General features: G+C 40.6%; 1 protein-coding gene across 1 annotated transcript; it reads right to left on the bottom strand.

Moving 5' to 3' along the window:
* Positions 1-13,127: 13,127 nt before the first annotated feature.
* On the bottom strand, positions 13,128-20,697 carry LOC311494170 (potassium voltage-gated channel subfamily KQT member 2-like; the record flags this gene model as incomplete). The annotated part of the gene is made up of 8 exons (XM_084553080.1): positions 13,128-14,077; positions 14,215-14,308; positions 15,156-15,206; positions 15,732-15,863; positions 17,684-17,789; positions 19,068-19,115; positions 20,272-20,477; positions 20,651-20,697. 8 exons carry the CDS (start codon positions 20,695-20,697, stop codon positions 13,220-13,222), a joined length of 1,542 nt encoding a protein of 513 aa, XP_084409206.1. The 3' UTR covers positions 13,128-13,219.
* Between the last annotated feature and the right edge of the window lie 2,454 nt (positions 20,698-23,151).

Genomic DNA, 23,151 nt, shown 5'->3' with positions numbered 1-23,151 from the left:
ATGAGTTAAAGGGATACGTAAGCAGATATTCAGGTATTACAGCATTACTATGGTGTTTGGTTGATTTCACAACTTAAGTGTGGCTCCCTCTAGGGATGTCCGACCAGATAAGTCCATAAAGGCCCTTCTGTAGAGTCTGCGCACTCTCCAAACCGATATAGTCTAAAAATGGATTCCAAGTTTTGTAAAATAACAGAGGCTTGTCCCTAAGCCAGTAGGTCATTGCTTCCAGGGGAATAAGTTCCCTTATACTCTGCAGCCACTGTGAAAGCTCAGGAGGTTTGTCAGAGATCCACTGAAGTAGGATACATCGTCTGGCACCAAACAGAAGAACATCAAGCAGTCTCAGCATACAAGAATTAAGGTTCAGTGCAGGATGTAAACCAAGGATACAAGACAGTGGGGTTAGGTCCAGGTCTTTACCAAATATGTCAGAAATTTCTTTACAGACCTTTCTCCAGAAATTTTTAATAAAAGGGCAGTCAAAGAAGCAATGGTAGTATGATCCCTCTGAGATCTTGCATTTATTACAGTATTTGGAGAGTGTGGGATTAAATTTGTTCCTTAGCACTGGTGTAATCTGGAGCCTGTGGGTGATTTTGAATTGAAATTCCTTAACTTTGTTAGTGGACAAACAGCCGAGAGAGCTCAACCACACATCACCCCAATCATCATCTGAGATTGATACCCCCAGATCAGCCTCCCAGAGCAATTTAAGATGACCCGTGCTCTCAACTGGGGGAAACAGAGCACTATATAACCTGGTTATCAGTTTTCGGGGCTCAGGGTCTTGTAGTATCTCTTCTATAGAAGAGCGAGAGAACCCACCTGGACACAACCTTGTTTTTGAGGAGATAAAACTACGGACCTGCAGGTATCTAAATAAATGTCTGGAGGGAAGGTCATATTGTTCGATTAGCTGGTTAAAGGATTTGACCGTGCCATCAGTTACCAAGTCTCCTATAGTACAAATACCCTTTTCAGACCAAGAATGAAATGCATTGTCTTCAAGGCCAGGAGGAAACTCTGGGTTAAAATGAATGGGGGTGGAAAGAGAGAGACAATCCTCCTGAGACCCTATTTTATTGAAAATTCTCCAAACCTTTAATGTATTTTGGAGGAGGTAATTCCCCCTTACTTTGTTCGACACCCATTTTTTAGAAACATATAAAACATTACGAAGAGGAATTGGATCAAGAGGGCCAGCCTCAATGCTAAGCCAAGTGGATCGGGGATCATTTCTAAACCATTCCCAGAGATAGCGGCCGAGGCAGGCTAGTTGATAATATTTAATATTCGGCAAGGATAACCCTCCTTCTCCTAGGCGAAGTTGTAGCTTTTGTAATTTCAGTCTGGCACGTTTGTTCCTCCACAAAAAGGAAGATACAGAACTATTCAGGATAGAGAGTGACTTTCTAGTCAGAAGAACTGGGACCATTTGGAACACGTAAAGCAGACGAGGAAGTATGTTCATCTTAAAAAGGTTTACCCTGCCCATAAGAGATAATGGGAGACTGGTCCAGCGTGCCAGATCCTCTTTAATTTTACGGATTAAAGGTACAAAATTGGCTTTATAAAGACCAGAGAGGGAGGGGGTTATATGAATACCAAGATAAGTAAGCCCAGAAGGTGACCATCGAAAAGGTGCTGCACTAGAGGAGGACCAGGGGGTGTCGAGGGTTAGGGGCATAGCCTCTGACTTTGAATAATTAATCTTGTAGCCCGAAAACTGGCCGAAGGTACCAATAATTTCAACAATTCTGACAATAGAAATCTCAGGGTTACTTAGGAAGAGCAGCACGTCATCTGCATAAAGGGAGATGGTGTGTTTCTGGGGACCTATGTTAATGCCAGCCACCTGAGGATCGCTCCTAATCGCCTCTGCCAAGGGCTCAATCGCAAGCGCAAACAGAAGAGGAGAGATTGGGCAGCCCTGGCGTGTGCCACGCGCAACTGAAAACGTGGGAGATTTCCAACCATTTGAAATGACGGACGCACGAGGGGAATCATATAAGAGAGAAATCCATTTAATGAAGCTATCTCCTAAATTAAATTTAGAGAGGACATTCAGTAAATATGACCATTCGACTCTGTCGAAAGCCTTCTCGGCATCGAGAGAGACTACGACAGCTTTAGCTTTCAAATTTGTGCCAAATTGAATAATATTCAGCAGTCTCCTGATGTTATTGCAGGAATTACGTCCTTGAATAAAACCGGTCTGGTCCATCGAAATAAGGTCTGGAAGGACAAGCTCTAATCTTTTAGCTAAAATTTTTGCAATAAGTTTTCTATCAACATCAAGCAAAGCAATTGGTCTGTATGAGGAGCAATCCTCTGATGGTCTGCCCATCTTCAGGATCAGCGAAATGTTGGTATCCATCATTGTATTCGGAAGGTGGCCGGAATTAAACGAATGGGATAACATTTTAAGCAGAGGGTCGACTAGCAGGTTCTGAAAAGATTTAAAAAACTCAGGAGTCAGGCCATCAGGGCCCGGGGCTTTGTTATTTTGTAGTTCATTAATAGCAGCAATAACTTCTTCTCGTGAAATGGGGCTGTTTAAGAGATCTTTCTGGGTCTGAGAAGCCTGAGGTAGAGTGATGGCTGACAGAAAATTTTGCATCAGGGCCTCAGACTGAGGCTCAGTTTCAGATTTATATAAAGATTCATAAAACCCTTGAAAGCAACTATTAATATCCTTACCATAATGGACTATTTTACCTGTCTCATCTTTTATTGCAGAGATAGCTTGTGAGTTAGATCTGGTCTTAACTAAGTTTGCCAAGTATTTACCAGACTTATTCCCAAACTCATACATTCTGTGTTTAGAAAAAAACAGGGATTTCTGAGCTTCTGCTGACATAAGTGTATCCAGAGCTGCTGTTGTGGTATCAATTTGAGATCTCAAGTCAATGGAAGGGTTGATATCAAATTCTCTCTGGAGCTTCTCTAATTGTTGTTCCAAATTCTGCCGTTCTGCCTCCTTATTGCGCTTGAGATGGGCAGAAAAAGATATTGTAATGCCCCTAGAAACAGCTTTAGAAGTCTCCCAAAGCACATTAGGAGAGACATCGGGGGTATCGTTCTCAGCCAAAAAGAGCTTAAACTGCTCAGTAAAGTATTTTATAAAATCTGGGTTTTTAAGCAGGAAGTTTTTAAAACGCCACTGAGGCGGTGGACGCTGTTCTTTACTAGACATAACCAGAAACAATGGGGCGTGATCTGAAATAACAATATTACCCATTGAGCATGAGAGCACTTTTGAGAGAGCATGGCTGGGAGTGAAAAAATAATCAATCCTCGAGGAGGATTTGTGTACCTTAGAATAGAATGAATATTGTTTGTCTGTAGGGTGGAGTGCCCTCCAGGTGTCAATGAGATTTAAATCTTTACAGCAACCTAGAAGTGACTGACTAGAACTAACATTAGATCTCGACCCAATATGGGATTTATCTAGGCGGGGGTTGAGACAGCAATTAAAATCACCCGCAATTACAGAGGATGCAACAATCCAATCAGAAAACAGGGAAAATGCTTTGGTGTAGAAGTCAGGAGGACATATTGGTGGAGCATAGACATTTAAATAAGAAACAGTGTCACCATATAGAGACCCCGAGATCATTACATAACGTCCAAGTTTATCACTCTTGACCTTCACTTCAGTAAGAGGCAAGGCTTTATGGATCAGAATTGCAACCCCTCTGCTCCTAGATGTAAAGGAGGAATAAAATATCTGGCCAACCCAATCTCTCTTTAATCTCTGGTGTTCCTCATTACTCAGGTGGGTCTCTTGGATGAAAGCTATTTGTACCTTTTCCCTCTTTAAAAAGTTAAGAACTTTCTTCTGTTTAACAGGGCTTTGCATCCCGTGTATATTCCATGAGCAAAGTTTAATTGTTGAGCTATCAACCATAATCGAGCAAGTTTTGAATAGCTGAAAGCATGCCTGAGATATCAAGAAACAAAAAGACAAGGGAAAAAAAACACATGTGTGGGAGATAAAAACCATATAAAAATAGTAATAAAACCCGCCCCGCCCCCCCAGTACTTCCCCAAACGAAGCACCAGAATCCTAAACCACTGTGCATCTAAACTGTGCACTAGACCAGTACTCCAGGTGTATATATACATTAGCAAAACTACCATCAGAGGAGAAATTTCACACATGAAATTAAACTGTAATAATAATAACAGTAGGCTGTTTTGTAACAGCCGCCACAGTCCCGAACATCATATGGCATAGTAAATAGTTTGTGGAGCCAGATCAAGCCATTATCAAACAGTTCAATTCACATAGTCTGTGACTCACCCTGAAATAGGACACTGTGGCGTTAAGAACTCAGTCCCAAACGATAAGTCCATGAATTTCTGCCTGGTCGACCGGGTGCATAAACCCTGAGTGTAGAGATGAGACCCGAAGAAAACTTAACCATTCGGGGCAGGAGATGCAGGACCCGTCCGCGGTGGCCGGGCTGGAGCAATCTTTTCCTCGTAGTATTTTTCGGCGGCCTCTGGGGTGCTGAATATGTGCTTCTCATTGTTGAACGTGAGCTGCAGCCGTGCGGGAAACAGGAGGCCATATCTGACCTCGGCAGCTCGGAGCTTCTGCTTGATGCTGGTGAATGCAGCTCTCTGCTTAGCAACGTCCACGGTGAAATCCGGGAAGATGCGCACCTGATGTCCGCGGAACATCAGCGGAGCTCTCTCCCTCGCAAGCCGGAGGATCCGTTGTTTAACCTGAAAGTGATGGACTTTAACAATCATCGGGCGCGAGGGAGCTCCTGGTTGGGGCTTGGGAGCCAGCGAGCGGTGGGCTATATCTAGCAATGGGAAGACTCCGGAGTTGTCGATGCCCAGCAGCTCAGCAAAAAAGTCTGACATGAATGAAGTTGCTTGAGGCCCCTCGGTGTTTTCGGGGATTCCCAAAACCCTCAAATTGGAGCGTCTGCTTCTGGACTCCAAGTCTTCAGTTTTGGACACAAGCACCGTGTTGCTTTTGCTCAGCGCCTCACACTTCGCCTCGAGCTCGGCGACCCTGCCGTCAATATCTTGAAGTGAAGATTCAACATCTGTGAGACGAGAGGCGTACGAATCAATTGTGGACTGAAGATTACCAATGGAGTTGCGGGATTCGTTCCGGAAGGATTCGATCAGCCTGACCACGGAGGAGAGGGAAGGCTCATCGTCCAACGAGACGTCGTCGTCGTCATCATGTGCTCGCGGGTTAGCAACAGCGTTAGCAATAGCATCAGTCGTATTCCGCGTCTGGCGGCCTCTCTCGGCCCGTTCCTGGCGAGAACTGCCTTTCCCTGTCATCTTGCGGGTCTTATTGACAGAAATTTGGCCGTGTAGGAGAGCAAAAGAGTAGTTTGCCAAATTATTTTAACAAAATGTGCAGGAGCTGGTCAGGACGCGTCTACTCCCTATCCATGCTCCACAGCGCCCCCCCCAAGAAATCGCTTTTGATTGTATATTAAAAGAAAATGAACTAAACTTTGGTTTCCTTCCATGGGTTACAAGGAACACATTGAACATGACAAATAATTTTACTCCACCACAAATCACTGAAGGACTTCTGTCCTACGCATAAACACATAGTCTATGGTATAAACCCACGTCTCTTCCCAGTTGAAAAATAAGGAGTCCTAGTCATTTACTACATTCAAAAGAAATATGCTGCCAGCAAGTCAAGGACAAGTCTAGTGCGCTTCAATTTCCTCTACCTACCATATTTTTCTTTGTATTCTCTAAAGTGAGTAACTCTTATGGCGTTATGAATCACATTACAGACATAAAAACTGAAAAGAAAGATCACAGAAATGCCATCAGTGCTCAACAGATCTGAGCATTTCCCTGACTTCCGTTTTCTGTTTCTGCTTTATATAACACGATACACGTCATACACGCTGTACTGTGTAAGCTCTCAGAAAACTCTGAGAAATCTCAAATGCATTGTATACAGGCTTAGGTATTGAGCTGTTCCATGATTTATAGACTTCTACTGTTTTTCTGTTTTACCTTTACAATAGAAAGGTCTCAAATGTAGTAATATTTTGTAAGTAAGTGTGTATGTTGAGACTTTACAGCTGTTGTGATGAATATTTTATATGGGGTTGTTTATAGGGACTAAACCCACTCAACTGCAGTTTGCCTTAGCTGGATGTCTCATCACTAAAACAAAAGCAACTGGATTTGCTTGAATATCTTGAAGAGGTTTCACTTCTCATCCAAAAAACTTCAGCTATGTGGAACTTTAGCGTCTCTTAGCTTAGACGGACTTTATTCATCCACAAAATTGCTTGTTCACAGCAGCTCAGTTGCACATAAAAACCACTTGAAAAAACACTTGTAAAAACAAATATAGGTGAAAATAGTTTTAAAAAAATAAATAAAATAAGTAAAAATCTAGTAAAACAGAATAAAATAGTATAAGAAAAAATGTACAAGAAATAGAGACAGAAGTAAATATATCTAATATACAGTGCATCAACTTAGTTTTATGATCAGCTGTTTTGAGTAGGAAAGGCATGATAAACCCTCTCTTCAGTACCTCCCAAGGACACCTGGTCATTAAGTATATTCAGGTAGTCAGCTGACCTCATTCTCTGGGCAACATAATGTTGCTGAACCTAGACCTGAGCAACTGCAGCAACCCCAGATCATAGCACTGCCCCCACAGGCTTGTACAGTATACACTAGGCATGATGGGTGCATCACTTCATCTGCCTCTCTTCTTACCCTGATGCCCCCATCACTCTGGAACAGGGTAAATCTGGACTCATCAGACCACATGACCTTCTTCCATTGCTCCAGAGTCCAATCTTTATGCTCCCGAGCAAATTGAAGCCTTTTTCCAGATTGGCCTCACTGATTAGTGGTTTCCTTAAGGCTACACAGCTGTTCAGTCCCAATCCCTTGAGTTCTCTTCTCATTGTACATGTGGAAATGCTCTTACTGTCACCATTAAACATAGCCCTGAGTTCTACTGTTGTTTTTTTTTTATTTGTTTTCGCCAAACATTTACGTGATTGCCGATGACGATCAATCAGGATTTTTTTCCAACCACATTTTTTCCTCAAAGACGATGTTTCCCCACTATCCTTCCGGTTTTTAATAATGCGTTGGACAGATCTAAACCCAGTTTTAGTAGTTTCTACAATCTCCTTAGACGTTTTCTCTGCTTGATGCGTGCCAATGATTTGACCCTTCTCAAACAGACTAACATCTTTTCCACAACCACAGGATGTGTCTTTAGACATGGTCGTTTAAGAAATGAGAAGCTGCTCATTGCATCAGTTGGGGCTAAATAACTTGTTGCCAGCTGAAAGACAATCACCCATGCAGTAAATATCCAAAAGGAGGCTCGTACCTATTTGCTTAGTTAAATCCAGGTGTTAACTTTTTTTGGCCAGGCAGTGTATTTAACACTATTTTACCAAAACAGTGATGAATGCATACTAACTACCAGACTTACCAGTGTCAACACACCTCCAAATAAATTCTGATCTTGCTCCTTCACTCCTACATGTAAGGTAATCCATTACTTGCAAATTCCTTCTCTCTGTCAATTTTATAAGATTATGATTTGTGTTTTTTAGCTTATTCACTGTCCCAAAGTAGACAAGCACAGTTTCCAGTTTTTGCTGATATTGAACTGGTAGGTAAAAGTACCAACACAGAAGTAACAGGAGAGGACCCAAAGCATAGTGGCAAAGAAAAAGCAGACTTGCTTCTGCAGAAATAATCTAAAATGGCAAAGTAGTCCCTTAGGGGAGAAGCAGGTCACAGTTAACAGGTGGGTTACCTCTGAATCTGTGAACATGCTCAGCTAATTTGGAGAACAGGAGCAGAAAGTGGCTGCTATTTCTACTGTGGAGCTAAATAAGGTAACAAGGGACAGGTGTGCTGGGTGGAAAAGGTTCAGGTGAAGGCAAAGGGCAGGAGAGTCTTATGTGGAGAGATTCATATTAGAAGCAACTGGATGAAGAAAAAATATTGAAGAGAAGCATAAGTAAGACAGGTGTCATCGTAACATGATATGCTGTGATCAGAAGTTGTGTATTTATTGAGTGGAAAGTTCATTTTGACAGCAGTGGAAGACTGATTCTTTTTTGTCTGTCAGACTGTCAAAATCTGTTTACATTTATGGAAGGGCAGTCCAGAGGGTATCAAGCATTGACAAAATATTTTTACTCTCACCCCTTTTCTGTGCTGGTGCATCATTAAATTAGACATTTTGATGTGGTTATTAGTACAATATTAGTACAGTTCATAAGCCATATACTCCTAGTTTGTTCACCCATTTTCATTGCTACTTACATATACCCATTAACGTCATGAAATAAGTAATTATTTGTTTCATTCGTGTCTGTCATCAACTGATGTTAATAGAACAAATGTTACCGGTGTCCACAGCTACTCGCACTATTGTACAATAATCATCTGTTGCTCTTTGCAACATAAAGTTGAGTCAGACGACTGTACGTAAAGACAAACGTGACAGGTGAGACATAGTGAGTTTCTGCAGCTGAAGAGTGGAGATATCTTCTCAGACTTTTCCAGCCATGCCCTTTTATCAACACCTCCTCAAGTGTGGCTCGTCAGGACAGGTAAGCCCATGAACCACCCACAGACACTGCACTGCCACCATAGGGCTTGTGTGGGTGCAGAGGGGTGTACCGTCGTCTAATACAATAGACCTGAAATTAATAATACATCTACTGCACACATGCTACATGTGTGTTTTATTTACTGGGTTCACGTGAATGGTCTGCATAAATAGTCTCCTCATGGTATTCACAACCTCAGAAAGGTCAGAGTTCATAATTTGTGTTTGTTGTCAGAAATAAAAAAAGTGTATGTTGATATATTGTAATTTGAATGTGATTGTCATTATACTTTGGGATAAGTATCCCAACGATGTTGCCACAATGTGAACTTCACATATTCTGTGTACACAACTTCCCATCGCTTGGTGAAATGAATATGTGTTCTAATAGATCACACAACATAAAATAGATTTTATAGATCAATACCTAGAAAATCTATATATCTTTTATCTGTTACACGTGTTAACACTATGGGTATGCTGACACTAGCTTGAAGCACTGGTTTGCCTCTAAGTGTGGCCTCACAAAGCAGATACGCTCTAAACGCTCAGTTTATGATGACTTTCAAATCATGGAAAAATCTTGCACACATATTTTAACCTTGAAAAATAAACTGTTTAATATTGTAATACATAATGTTTGCAGTCATGTGGTTGTTAAGGCATAAATAACATTCAACATAAATTGGTCCACAGCGCTATTTTTTCTATATGTTTCAATTTCAGATGCAAGTAAAGTCACAAACACTTGTGACTTTGTAGTCCAAAGTAGTACATCAGGCTAATTAGTCAAGTCAGGTTATACATCAATAAAATTGCCATACCCTTCCATAATATTTATCACTGATAAATGGAGGACTAGACTTGCTTTTGAAAAAAGCCTTAAGGGAATTAAGATCAATTCAATTAGGTAATCATCTCATGATTAATGATATGAAGTGTGCATTCAATTAGGTTTAGTCCAAGGTATTATTCTACTAAGGGAACCAATATTTGGATTCCTTCAGCTTTTTAATAAAGAAAATGAAATGGAATATCATCATTGTAAAAGAACCTGTCTTAAATTACAAACTGAACCTCAACACCTGATGAGAATAATCACACACGTGACTTATCTCACATGTACAGTGTACATTTACCTCGGTGATAAATCTTTCAGTATTACATATCTGTCAGATATATGTTTTTCATGTGAATGCATTTATACTATACACATTTTTAGCTTGACGTAGGAGTCGCACTTCTGTTGGGTTATCAGAAGGACTAGCCACTGCAGTCATGAAGCAGTAAAGCAATACAGATTGCCGCTTGTCATTTTTACAGTGCCTTTGTCTGAAATGCAGCCACTGTGTAAGGATTGTAAATTGTGATGTAAGTCGGCCAACATTATTTACACAACTAGTAATCCCCTCCCCCTTTGTCATTATGGCACCGTATCTCTTTCTGTGTGTTTGTGTGTGTGTATGTTACAGAGAATAAGGAAGGTCACTTGTGTCTGCCCTTGGTGGACATCAATGGCATATGGCTGATGTTACTCAGCCTTAAACATCAATAAAATGTTTACATGGAGACCAGCAGACCAGACCTGTACACAAACACCCCTGGAGTCAAGAACACAGAGTCATCCCTGGCAAATGAATGCATTATATCTGATCTGGGCTCACATATTTATGAATGTGAATCAATTCTGAGGGTATGAGTGTCATTTATTTTCATGAAGACTGATAAAGGAAACGCCACAGAGTGGTAAAAGTGTACAAGACCACTGTAAGAGCTACATTTGTATTGCTTTCCTGTGGCTGCACTCAGCGGTGAGACATGTCAGCACACATACCATTACCAAAATGCATATAGCCCATCTGTTTTTGGCCCCTCTTCGGACGAGGCTCTCATAAGACAAGGATCACTAATGGTTTCATTGATTGTTGGTTCTTATCATCCATCACCAAAGGGTCAATGTCCCACCTCTGCCTAATGACACTGCTTAAACACAAATCTCTCATCTTTAAATGAATGTTTCGGGAACATTCAGATGGTATTAAAACATTTTTGTGTTACTTAAATCAGGTTTTCCATTTTTGCGATTCACAGCAAATCTTTGGGTTTCTTCTTGTTGAATTGTTGTGCCAAATCTGCATTTTCCATTTCAGTCACTGAAATTAATGGTAATGTGCACTGTGAGATAGATTCGATTTCAAATGCTTGTGGCTGTTTGTTGTTTGTCCTTTGGTTTGCGCTTTAGGTGGTCAACCTGCCTGCAAATCCCCAGGTGCTGCTGAGAGTAAATAAGCCTTCGGTGCTGCTTAGCCATTATGTGACTTTTATTAATGGGCCAATCAATTCCTATTTGTATCACCCTTTCAACAAATATCCTAGCCTCACAACACTTAACAAATTGGCTGACCTAGGGTTAAGCTGGATGTATGGCAATGTCCCTTTACTTTTTCACCGACAACAGCCAACAGCTGTTAAATAGGTTGTTAAATAAAATCTGTCAGGCGATAGCAATAAATAAATCTATGTTTTGCTGAAGCAGAGTCCTGTTTAGGAGGATCGGTGGTTTCAGCTATGCTATTAAACCAAAGGCATGTGGATGTGTCCAGTTAGCTTTCATTTTTGTTCATTGCATTTACTGCAGTTTAGTTGTGATTTTGTTTCTGGGGATGTCATTCTGGGGTTTAACTCTTTATCATCATTAATTATTATCATTAATTTTCCTATCTATCTATCTATCTATCTATCTATCTATCTATCTATCTATCTATCTATAAATCTATAAATAAAGATCTTGGCTGCCATCTAGTGAAACATTGCTTCTATTACACAATACTGCTCACCATCGCTTCCTTGACACAGAACCACCAAAGAGATCATTTTCACTGAATGTACAAAGTTTTATTATTGAAGAAGACGAAGGTGCAGTTACACGATGGTGTTGAACTACGATCTACTGTATCATGTAAAACCCTACAGGTCCTTTCAGTGGGTTGTACAAAACATGCCAGCAGGTTTGTGTCTTCTTTTCTGAAAAATATGAATAGTGAGTGAATGGTTTCTTTTTTCTCTAATATTACTTCCTTGGTTATCATGTCAGTATTAATGATAAAATGTTGGAGTTGGTATGATTCAGGTTAGTTTTAATGAGAACTGTTCATGCCTCGAATGTTAGTATTATCAATGGTTATATGTGTCACCTAGAACATGTGCTCTCAGGCCTCAGAACCTCCTGTATACCACTTGAAAATCTACTAGTTTTATGAAATGTTAAAAATTAAATGGTTGATCTATGTATTTACAAAATGGATTTTGGTGTGAAAATGAGGCAATGTTTGTAAAGGATGGTTCTTGTTTGCCTTGCTTGTTTTTTATTGCATTTCTTCATTTAGCGCAGAGTTGACTGAATCATCAGAGAAGCTAAATGAATGTTCAATGCAATGTAGGCTAAATACCATCTGAGTAACGCGTCTGAGTGTTCCAAATTTACTCAGTCCAACTTCAACACTGCATGTTGTCTGATAATTGTCCATTTCAGCCCATGTTTTTTCCGTACATATGCAGCATTAAAACGTCTACCCTTATATTTGATGTGTACATATTTGCCCAGAGAAGAAGAGCATTTTAAACTAGCAAGCTCAGGCTGCATTTACATGATTGGAATTCAAGCAAAGCCCCTTAGAAAATTTTAAATGTAGCTTGAAACCAGTCATGCATGTGCAATATTATGTTTTATTCACCACTCCCACAGTCTGTATAGAAGAAAAACACAATTTTACAGCTGACTTTTTGCAGCTGCATGGCTTTGTTGCCTGCTTTACACAGTCCTTAAATCAACCATTTAACATGCCATGCAGGAGGTTCATTGGTTTATTGACGGGGAATTATCGGTATTACTTTGAGGGGAGTTCTTCTGTAGTATCGGGCTAACACTGGGCTAAATTAATGATATGGAAAGCAAGCATTTTCTTTATTAACTCTGCGAGAATCTAACTGATTATCATAGCTAAGGTTTTGGCATCATAACACCTCAAGTCATTCAAAGGTATAGAAGTTATCAAGACACTATGTTAACCACGTGATAAGATTTAAACAATCTTGCATTACAAACTCCCATTATCAGTTTATCTAACATTTAAGTGGTCAGTGATTAACAGAAGAGGTGCTCAAATGCACCCAGAAAGACAGAAAGCAAAATTACATTCTCTTATTTGTTTGATACAAATAATGCCAAGTACAGTATATGTTCAGTGCAAAAGTACTGCATATACAGTATCACACTCTCATATACAGGTATGTACCTTTCATATCAAATAAATACAAAGAAATATCTCCAGCTGAGTTAAAGACATGTTCCATAACAGCTATTTTTGTATTTAATCAGGATCTTGATGGGTACAGTGCAACTGTAACTAAGCATTGCTTGTGAGGTGTTACATCGCAAACATAAAAAGTGATAAAATATGACCCCTTTGTTTTTATGAGGACATATTTCTGCCGTCATTAGCAATGAACAACTACTCATAACCACCCAATTAATAGTAAGTCAGCTGGCTACAAAGTCTAATGAAAGGTCACATGTTACAATATCAGCCTGTCAGACCAGGTCTCCCTGACCTACTTCATCCCTGGCCACCCCTTCTCTCCACATGACACCTCTCCAGTGAAGGACAGAGGTGAGGGAGCATAAAGGTCAGAGTCTGTGTCTGATTCTCCCTCTGCTATGAAGGGTCTGACCCTGGCACAGAGTGCAGTTTGTCCAGCTGCAGCTTCAGTCCCTGCTCCACCTCCGCATCCTGAGCCTGTAAAGAATGAAGGCCCAAAGAAGTCCTCTTTGGCCTGGGAGATGCTGAAACCACTGAAGGAGCGCTCTAGCTCTTCATGATCAACCGATGGGATAGAAAGAGATGTGTCGCTCTCTACAGCGGTGGCATCCTGCTGACACCGATGCCTCCTGTGGCGCCTCCTGCTCTGGGAGCCGCTCTCTCGGCCACTGCCCTGACAGGAGGAAGAACGGTCATGAACTGGAGCAGGTGGAGGCGGAAGGCGGAACAGTGGGGGCGAATGGTCTCCGCTGCCACCAACTGGTGAAGGGGTGTTGGCCACGCTGCTGTTCCAGGCAGGCTGGCTGAGGGGGTGCTGCAGCTGGTGCTGCCAGGAGGTAGAGGGACGGCTGTTGCTGCCAGAGGGTGTACCTACTGATCTTGCCACTGACAGACCGAGTAAAGGATCTTTCCTTTCCAAGGACCCATCAGAACAGGGAATATCTGCCGGTGAGCATGTCTTCACCTCCTTTTCCTCCTTCACCTCCTCTTCCCCCTGTTTCTCCTCCTTGCTTTCCTCTGGGCTGTGGTAAGGCGGGGCTGGATACGGCTCTTTGGAGTTAAAAAAGGCCTCTGTTTCAGAACGAGGGATGCCCATGCGCTGAACATACACGTTGACCAGGAAATCAAGTTTCCTGTCCATACAGACCACCTGCAAAGATGAAATTGTGTTGAATCACAAATACTAAAATATCTGAAGTATCTGAAAATCATAAGTCATGGTTGTGACCTCAGTGGAAAATGACTTACTGCATGCGACTTGTGAAGACCTGGGTGAAACATTCCTACCTGTTTTTCCACTTTGACCAGACGTCCCATCATGCTCTGATCATCTGCTGCCTCTCCATCAGCTTTAGGACCTTTACCAACTATCTGGTCAACTCTAGTATTTGAGAAAGATAATATCTTAGATTTAAAAAAACAAACAAAAAAAATAAATAAAAACTTTCTACCACAGGGTTTCAACTCAGTTTTGACTTAAGAAATGTATGATGCCAAAATGTGGATTGTTTGTACATTAAAGAAAAAAAGAATTCATGTTGATGATTTTTGTGAAGCTATAAATAAATGCATTTGAATGAATAAATGATGGCCTCACACTTACAGACAAGAAAGTAACCATATCCTGAGAAAGTACTGATTTCAGGTGGACAGTATGGCTACATGCATTATGAGATGAAGCATAGCTTTAAAAAATCAGAGTCTGAGATGAGGGACATGTTGTGTCGGGCCAAGATGCATCACTCAGCATGCTTTTGTGGTGCTTCATGCTTCATTTCCATTGCATCCTTACTGGGGGAGCTCCCCCTCTGTCTCTCCACCAAGAGAGCAAGCATCTAGCACTTTGAGCCCCTGTTGAGTGAGACCATATGATGTGGCTCATTGACATTTAGTGAGCAAAACACGGGAATGTCTCTTTCCGGCCATTCCTTGACAGCACCCGATATAAGATTTGACATAAGAGCTAATGAATTGTTCTGCATAAAACAATCCATCAAATTAGTTTCTTGACACTATAATACATATTTATCTCTGCTTTCGTGTATTTAGATTCTTCTATAATGAGACATGTCAAGCGGCCTCAACTCAAAAGGGGTTCCGTTAGTGAGAATAACAAGGAAGCATCTAACTGCCTCAATATCTCGACTATGGTATAAAGAGAATAATGCTGATAAAATGGTCATTCTAAAGGTGCATTCTATTAACCTAACCTAGGACCTTCAGTGGACTTCTTATGGCGAGGTGTTGTTGGGGGAGGAGGCCCCACAATCATATCTATCCTGGCAAGGCACACAGACACGATATGAGTGCAATGCAAAATGAAGCAACGAGGGAATCACATCGGCTATGGAGAACAACTTTCAATATATTCCATACACACAAGACATACAGTGAGTCTGACTTGCTTCGTGGATGATAAGTGCATGTATTACACAGTTGGAATATATTTCTTCTACATGTTAGACCTACAGGGGATCAAGATGTGAGGAGCTTTTTTTTGCGAGAGGGAAAACAATGTGAATTAGACATCAATGTTATATCATAAATGAATTTGTGGCACATTCAGATCTGAAGGAGTGAGCCATTCTATATAAAAGTTACTGATATAAAACAGAACTGAATACAACACATGTAACTGCACAAATGAAACAGGCAAATTAATGACTTGTGTATCACATGTGTGTATCCAGTGACAGCAAAAACATTAACTGTATTAGTGGAGTACATCTCTGCTGTTGTACTGAACTGAAACGATTAATAAAATAATTTATTTAAACTGGCTCAAACAGTGAAGGTGCACTTGCCTGGACTGCAGGTTCTTAATACGAGACAGCATGTCCAGGTGACCTGCAGAGTACTGTTCGATCACGTCCATGACATCATAAGGCCGCAAGCTCTCTTTGAATCTCCTCTTTGACACCAGGAACTTCATGATGCTGATGGGGAGGACACAGTATTTTTTTTAACTGACAGCAAACAGCTATACTAATTGTATAATTCCTCTGTGACATTTCAACAAGGCCTATGAACCAAAAAAAATGGTAATTCATTAAAATTGTGCTGTTGTTATCCTTTGCATAAATAGTCTCAACTCAAGGTCCACTTCATAGCCTTTTCCATTCTTTTTCCATTCTGTCATTTGTCAGGCTCTTTGTCAACAGACAACATTGGCACAGTTGTTATCACACGTGAGTACAGACGGTTGGTCAGCAGTTCAGAAAAAAAAAATAGCAATAGCAGTTCATGCCCCTATGAAATATATTAGATGTTTAAGTATTTTTATATTCTGTATGTCTTGTACCATTAATGGCCTCTACACCATCTACACATCTGGCCCAACAATGTCAAACATTTGTATTCTTAATACATTTTTAGTTTGTTCTCCTCTGGAAAACAATTGAAAAATGTTAATGGGAGAGTCTGACCACCGCACAAAGATAGATAGATAGTTTCTTTATTAATCCCAAACTGGGAAATTTCTCAAGGTAATAGTGGGGGGAGGAAAAGGGTAAAGCCTTCTCCAGCACATCTCAAAGATTCTCAATGGGGTTAAGGTCTGGACTCTGTGGTGGCCAATCCATGTGTGAAAATGATGTCTCATGCGCCCTGAACCACTCTTTCACAATTTGAGCCCCATGAATCCTGGCATCGTCATCTTGGAATATACCCGTGCCATCAGGGAAGAAAAAATCCATTGATGGAATAACCTGGTCATTCAGTATATTCAGGTAGTCAGCTGACCTCATTCTTTGGGCACATAATGTTGCTGAACCTAGACCTGAGCAACTGCAGCAACCCCAGATCATAGCACTGCCCCCACAGGCTTGTACAGTAGCCACTAGGCATGATGGGTGCATCACTTCATCTGCCTCTCTTCTTACCCTGATGCCCCCATCACTCTGGAACAGGGTAAATCTGGACTCATCAGACCACATGACCTTCTTCCATTGCTCCAGTGTCCAATCTTTATGCTCCCGAGCAAACTGAAGAGTTTTTTTCAGTTAGCCTCGCTGATTAGGGGTTGTTTAAGAAATGAGAAGCTACGCATTGTGTCAAGAAGGGGTAGCGGGGTAAGGAGGTTAGGACCCAAATGCAGGACTTTGAGGACTGAGGCATTTGTTGGCTCAAAGTATTTAATGAAAAAAGACAAAGCTAACAACAACCAAAACTGCTGCTGACGTGGCAGGATATCCAAAAAACAAAAATCAAAACACTATGAAAACTTGGACAAAACATGAAAATCTATGGCATGAAACACATGAACATGGCAAACAAAGACAAGACAAGTAACAAAGGGGAAGGCAGGGCTAAAACAGAGGGACAGACGGGTGACGAGACACAGATGACACAAATCAAGACAACACAAGGAGAAACCAATGACCTAACCCAAAGGAAAAACACAGGAATAACACATAACAGGAAATCAAGAATCTCACAAAATAAAACAGGAAACAGAAAACAGAAAAACTAAACACTAAACCATGACAGTAAAAAACCAAGAACTTAACAAAATACAATAAACAGAAACCCAAAAAACTAAACCATGACACATTGCATCAGTTGGGGTTAAATAACTTGTTGCCAGCTGAAAGATAATCAGCCATGCAGTAATTGTCCAATAGGAGGCTCATACCTATTTGCTTAGTTAAATCCATTTTTTTTTTGGCCAGGCAGTGTAATTGCCTATATTGTCACAGCTGGAGAGTCATACATTGCAAAACCATAAAAGAAAATGCTGCTTACAGTAAATCCTTACCAGATTGCTCTTATAGAAACCTTCAGTCCTGGCGGTAGTTCTTGGGTGAGAAAGTCACAGTGGCAGCTCTTATCATCACCAATTTCCTCTCCTGGGAGGCTCGCCTCTGAAAGGCAAAGACAAGGACACCCATAAGGAATATTTCATCTGCTTCTGCATGATGAGTGTTAAAAGCAGAAGCAAGGGAGAGCTGTTGCTTTGCTTTTAGTTTTAAAAGGTGCAAAAATTCAGTTATCAAGTTGGTTTCAAGCCAGTTAGCCAGTTTGTGAATGTAGTGAGCGAGCTTTGTGTGACAACATAAAAAAAGACTTGGTGCAGAATTGAAGGATAGTGCTTATGTGCTTTACTAAAACCTTTAATGACAAGTACTCTCTTCCCACCACCAATTACAAATTAGCATTGTAGCTAGCAAGTTTAGATTAGCCAGAAGGCTGGTCTATGGATTTTGTAGCATATTGCAAACGGGCCTAATTACAGTTGATCAGGAATGGTATGAGAATCTGGTAGGGAAAGCGAGGTCTCTTCATGCAACGTAAAGCAGGATTTGGGGGCATTATGTCGCTGGGTCAGTTTTGTACATGGGCTCCACTTGACTTGAACCCAGAGTTAGCTTAGCCGACCGCTAGTCTAAATACTACTTAAGGCATCATTTGTGTGGTAAGATTCCTAATGAATAAAAATAAATTGAATCGCTCCATGCTTGTTCTCTGCTCATGCTTTAGAGCAGGGGTCTTCAACGTTTCCCAGGCCAAGGACCCCCAAACTGATGAAGAGATGGAGCGGAGACCCCCTACTTATGCAAATGTGTATTTAAAGACATTTAAATTTATGAAAAAAAAAATTTCACGACCCCCCTGCAGTACCTCCGCGGACCCCCTAGGGGTCACGGACCCCCTGTTGAAGACCTCTGCTTTAGAGCCTTCAGTCATGACAGGGAGGGAAAATAACATCATTTGGGGGGAAAAAAGGTGGGGTTCATGTCAAGTGAACATATCTCAGCAGTTTTCAGCATGCAGGTTTTTCAGACCGGATAAAGCTGACTTGTCTTTTGATAATTTCCACTATAGAAGCCAACCAACAAAATATCCCAGTGTCTTACTTATTAAACCTTCAATTGCTGCAAAAGAGAGAGAGGAGAGACATGGATAAAGATTTGTTATGGATTCTAGCAGGATGACAATGGCAGACAAATCACTTCCAAACATGGACACTTGTGGAGTCCACTGAATGGTTTCTGGTTCATGTTTGAAAGGCCTAGTCTCTCTTCTCCTAAATTTATGCTGCATATACTCTAAAGTTTCATAAGACATATACGCTAAACTACGCATCTAAACATTACATATCATATTAGAATCTAAAGTGAAGTCATGATGACTTGTCTAACCTGGAGAACTCTTCAGTCCAACGTCTTCGTCTTGCATTTCAATCAGCACTTTAACATGCCATGAAGTGAAAGAAGAAAAACAGCTAATGAGAATTGGTTCATATTGTTTAACCAAAAGGCAAAGAAATGGTGAAGAAGAGAAATATATTTGTTGATAGTGACACAGTGGCCTGGATGACATATGAATGCATTTAGGCTGTCTAGCAATAAATGATGACTGCCACAACACACCACAACATCCAAGGCAACGCTCCTCTGTCTCCTCAGTTCAATGTTGAAATGTTGGCTTGAGTTTGTCGACAGAATGTCCCTGTCTTGCTCTTTTGTTGGAGTGCCTGCAGGAGACACTATGTACTCCACCTGCATGACAATTACTGTCCAGTCTGCACAATGACTGCATCTTAAAAAAGGGTCTGATTTCGATTCATTTAAACAACACTTCCCCTCTCAAAACAGTATGTGCTCCACTGTATGTCCTTCTGCATCAGCTAAATTCAAACTGAACCTCAGATTAATTTAATTCAGATTTTTGAAAACAGAAAACTCTACTAGTAATTATTTTACCTCTATAGTGGAATAAAGCCAATATCAATACAACAGGCTAAAATACTGCTAGTCTATGATTAATGCTTATTGTTACATGAAACTGATTTATTTTTATTATTTTTTCTTTTGAGACATACAAATCTACAGTTTCCCATTATAGCTGCAACATTCCTGAGAGATAAGAGGAAGAAGCTTGCTGTTCATCCTGTTTCTAGGCTCTATTCTAAGCTAAGGTAGCCATCTTCCTTAGTTCAGACTTTATAGTTTCATGATGGTTGAAAAACAGTTTCAGAGGAGTCCTGCCCTTTTTCACATTATGGGAATCAGAAAAAAATTATATGTTCCTCAGCTCTGTAGTCACTTGGGACATGGGGTTTTGTAGAAACTCAAAGTTTTATTCTGCTTCCCAGCACTGCTGTATATGTTCATGTACATGTTTTTGAAACCAATTTTCACATGTAACTTCTGTCTTGGGTTAGAGAATACAACAGGGGTTAATGTGTGCTAACAGATTTTTGAACTGGATAACAGTGGAACTTGGGAACATAGATACATTCCCAATTCAGAGACCTTCTGCTACAAATAGCTTTTACTATTAATAACTGTTTATCTTATCTACAATATGTTATTGCGGTGTGTTCAATAACTGTTCCCTCACCCTCTGAGTTTTGACGCGAGGTGCTGCCCCGGACTTTGAAGGCACTCTTTGGCCCTCGGTTCTTCTCCGTGAAGCTCCAGCTCTTGTTGACCTTGCTGGGGCTTGCCTCAGCCCCGTCCTCTGCCCCTGGAGACTGGCTCTTCCCCTTAGCCACTGGAGCCTTGGAAGGACTGGGAAACACCTTGTCCTTCAGACTGGCCTTCCGACTACATACAGCAGGTCACAAGAAGTTGAAATTGAACAGTTTTATATTCACTGCATGATTAAATTACATGTCTGTGAATATCTGTGACTAAATTACTTTATCCTGCTGTTTGTTATTATAAGTGTAATCCTAAGAATTTGTAGAATTCAGCACTGATGTGATAACAAATCTTACCTTAGCAGAAACTCAAAATTCGCATGTTCTACAGCTGAAGAAGCCATGTCCACATATGAACATAGTGGAACATTCAGTGGGTCAGGCAAGCAGCAGGAAGCTACAAGCAAGCATGCATGGGAAGCAAAGTGACACTGCATGTCTCAAAAGGAACTGCTGTGGTCTCACTCTTTGCAAAAAAACAAAACAAAAAAAAGAAGTGAACAAATCATGCAAAATCACCATCATACTATACGCTCTGCCTTATACACAGGAATTGTTAGGCACTCTGCAATGCACTTTGCCTGCTGAACACAATTTTATAAGGGCTGATTTGGCAAAAAAGGCAGCAAGCAAATCAACTGCATAAAGACATCACTAAACAGAAACCATAAATCAACTGTGACAGGGCAGTAAACGAGGATGTATATCAGCGTCTTCTTTGAGTAAACAGTAAAAGGTGTTCATTTTAAGTATAAAGCTTTTCATTGAGAAATCACTGACAGAGCTGCAGTCCACTATATGCAGTACTCAGACGTTACAGTTCACTGAGTGAAATATTACCTAAGAATGTCCTCTACCATTGTGATTAAAGAGGGGAAGAGGAATGGAAGGAGACACACAGACTTGCAGTGCAGTAGTTAGTATCTGTGCAGCAACTATACCTAATAGTTCTTGGACAGCACCCGCAAAGTCTGTCTTTGTGTGCATTTTCATTACTGGAGTGGTGGGCAGTAGAGGAGACACAAAAAGATAAAATAGCTGTGGAGACAGTCACATAAACAGCAGTGTGTGCCAAACTGTGATGCGAGTAACACTTTATTTAACTATAATTTATAGTTGATTTGCAATTTGTTTGTCAGCCATGCTTAAATATCTTTTTTTTTTATTGCAATTTTAAAGCATTGCAGGCTCAGCTTAGTTAACTGACTTTACTTATCAATGTTAAACATAAATATGCAAATGGTTTACTCAGTCATGATAAAGTGTTACTGATTAGTCAACAATTCCACTTGTTTTCTTTGTCAAAAACAGTGTGATAACAATCAAGCGAGGCTGTTCAAGTGTACAAAATCCTTTTTTCCTAAGGTGATGTCGAAAGCTAGAGTATCAAAGAACAGCTTATTGGTGAATATTTGACAAAGCTGCCAGTTGGTACTGAGCCAAAGTGAGCTGATCTTTGAGCATCGTGTAAGCAAATGCAGCATGACCGTTCTTGAAGGAGGCACTTGACACACAGTCGCACCCCTGTCTCACACACCAACACGCGCGCGCGCACCCACACACACACACACACACACACACACACACACACACACACACACACACACACACACACACACACAATACACTGTATGCACACTCCCCCAAGAAGAGTGCATCAGCAGCAGCTAAGAACAGAATTGAACAGAAGCCAAAAGAAGGTGAAGAGAGATAAAACTAATGAGATTACAGACCTGGGAGAGGTTTCTGTCTGAGACTCCTTCCTGTGAGCAGAAAAGATGCTAACTATCACACAGTACAACTATGCTGAATGTTATGATGACTCCGTTTGAGCTGTCTTAACAATGAGGAGGGAAAACAGGAATGGAAAACAGAAAGAGCTGAAGCTGCTGGAAATCCAAGTCATACGAAAAAAAGAGAGAAAAATATAGAATTTACCTAATTCCTGGCACGTAATTCACAAGATATGGGCATGTAATTATTATTATATGTAAACCTGCGATAGCAATATATGTAGATTAGCACTTGGGGGCAGCAGAAACTAGTTGCAACTTGCCTATTCTTTTGGCAGTTACTAAACAATATTGAGCATATATGTGGTCTGTATTGGTGTACAAGAAACAGCAGGATCTTCTGAATATACAGTTAGATCCATATACATATGTTTGGACACAGACACAGTTTTTGTCATTCAAAACAAACTGAAGTTACAGTTGTGAATATCGGCTTAAAGTGTAGAGTCTCAGATTTCATTTGGAATTACATTCCTTTATATACACGTTTCCCTTTTTATTAGCTCAAATGTAACTGGACAAATTAAACTAACTATTAATAAAATGTTAAATTTTAGTACTGTCCAGAGACAATGACTGCCTGAAGTTTGAAACGTATGGACATTGCATAAGAATGGGTTTCCTCCATTAGGATGCTTTGCTTTACTGGAACTGTCTTCAGTTATTGTTTGATCATGGATCCTTCTGCCTTTACTTTTGTATAAATGCATGTTGTGAAGTGTTTTTAAAAGTAATATTTTAACAACAGAAAGGATCCTGCGATCATCCACCAGTGTTGTCTTCCATGGATATCCAGACGTTTTTATGTTGCTGAACTCACCAGTGGCTTCTTGTTTTCTCCGAATATATCAACCTGTTGATCTAGGCACTCCTAATGTTCCTGCTATCTTTTTGTTTTTGCGGCCAGGTTGGCCTTGCACTGAGAGCTCATTTGAATGCAGGTTGTTGTTGCTTAACAACAACACTTTCCAAATGTAAATGCCACAGTTGTAAATAACTCCAAAC

This window comes from Chelon labrosus, assembly GCF_963514085.1.
Source record: "Chelon labrosus genome assembly, chromosome: 10".
Lineage (NCBI taxonomy): Eukaryota > Metazoa > Chordata > Actinopteri > Mugiliformes > Mugilidae > Chelon > Chelon labrosus.
Note: the sequence above shows the minus strand (reverse complement) of the source record. Positions and strands in the feature narration are given on the sequence as shown.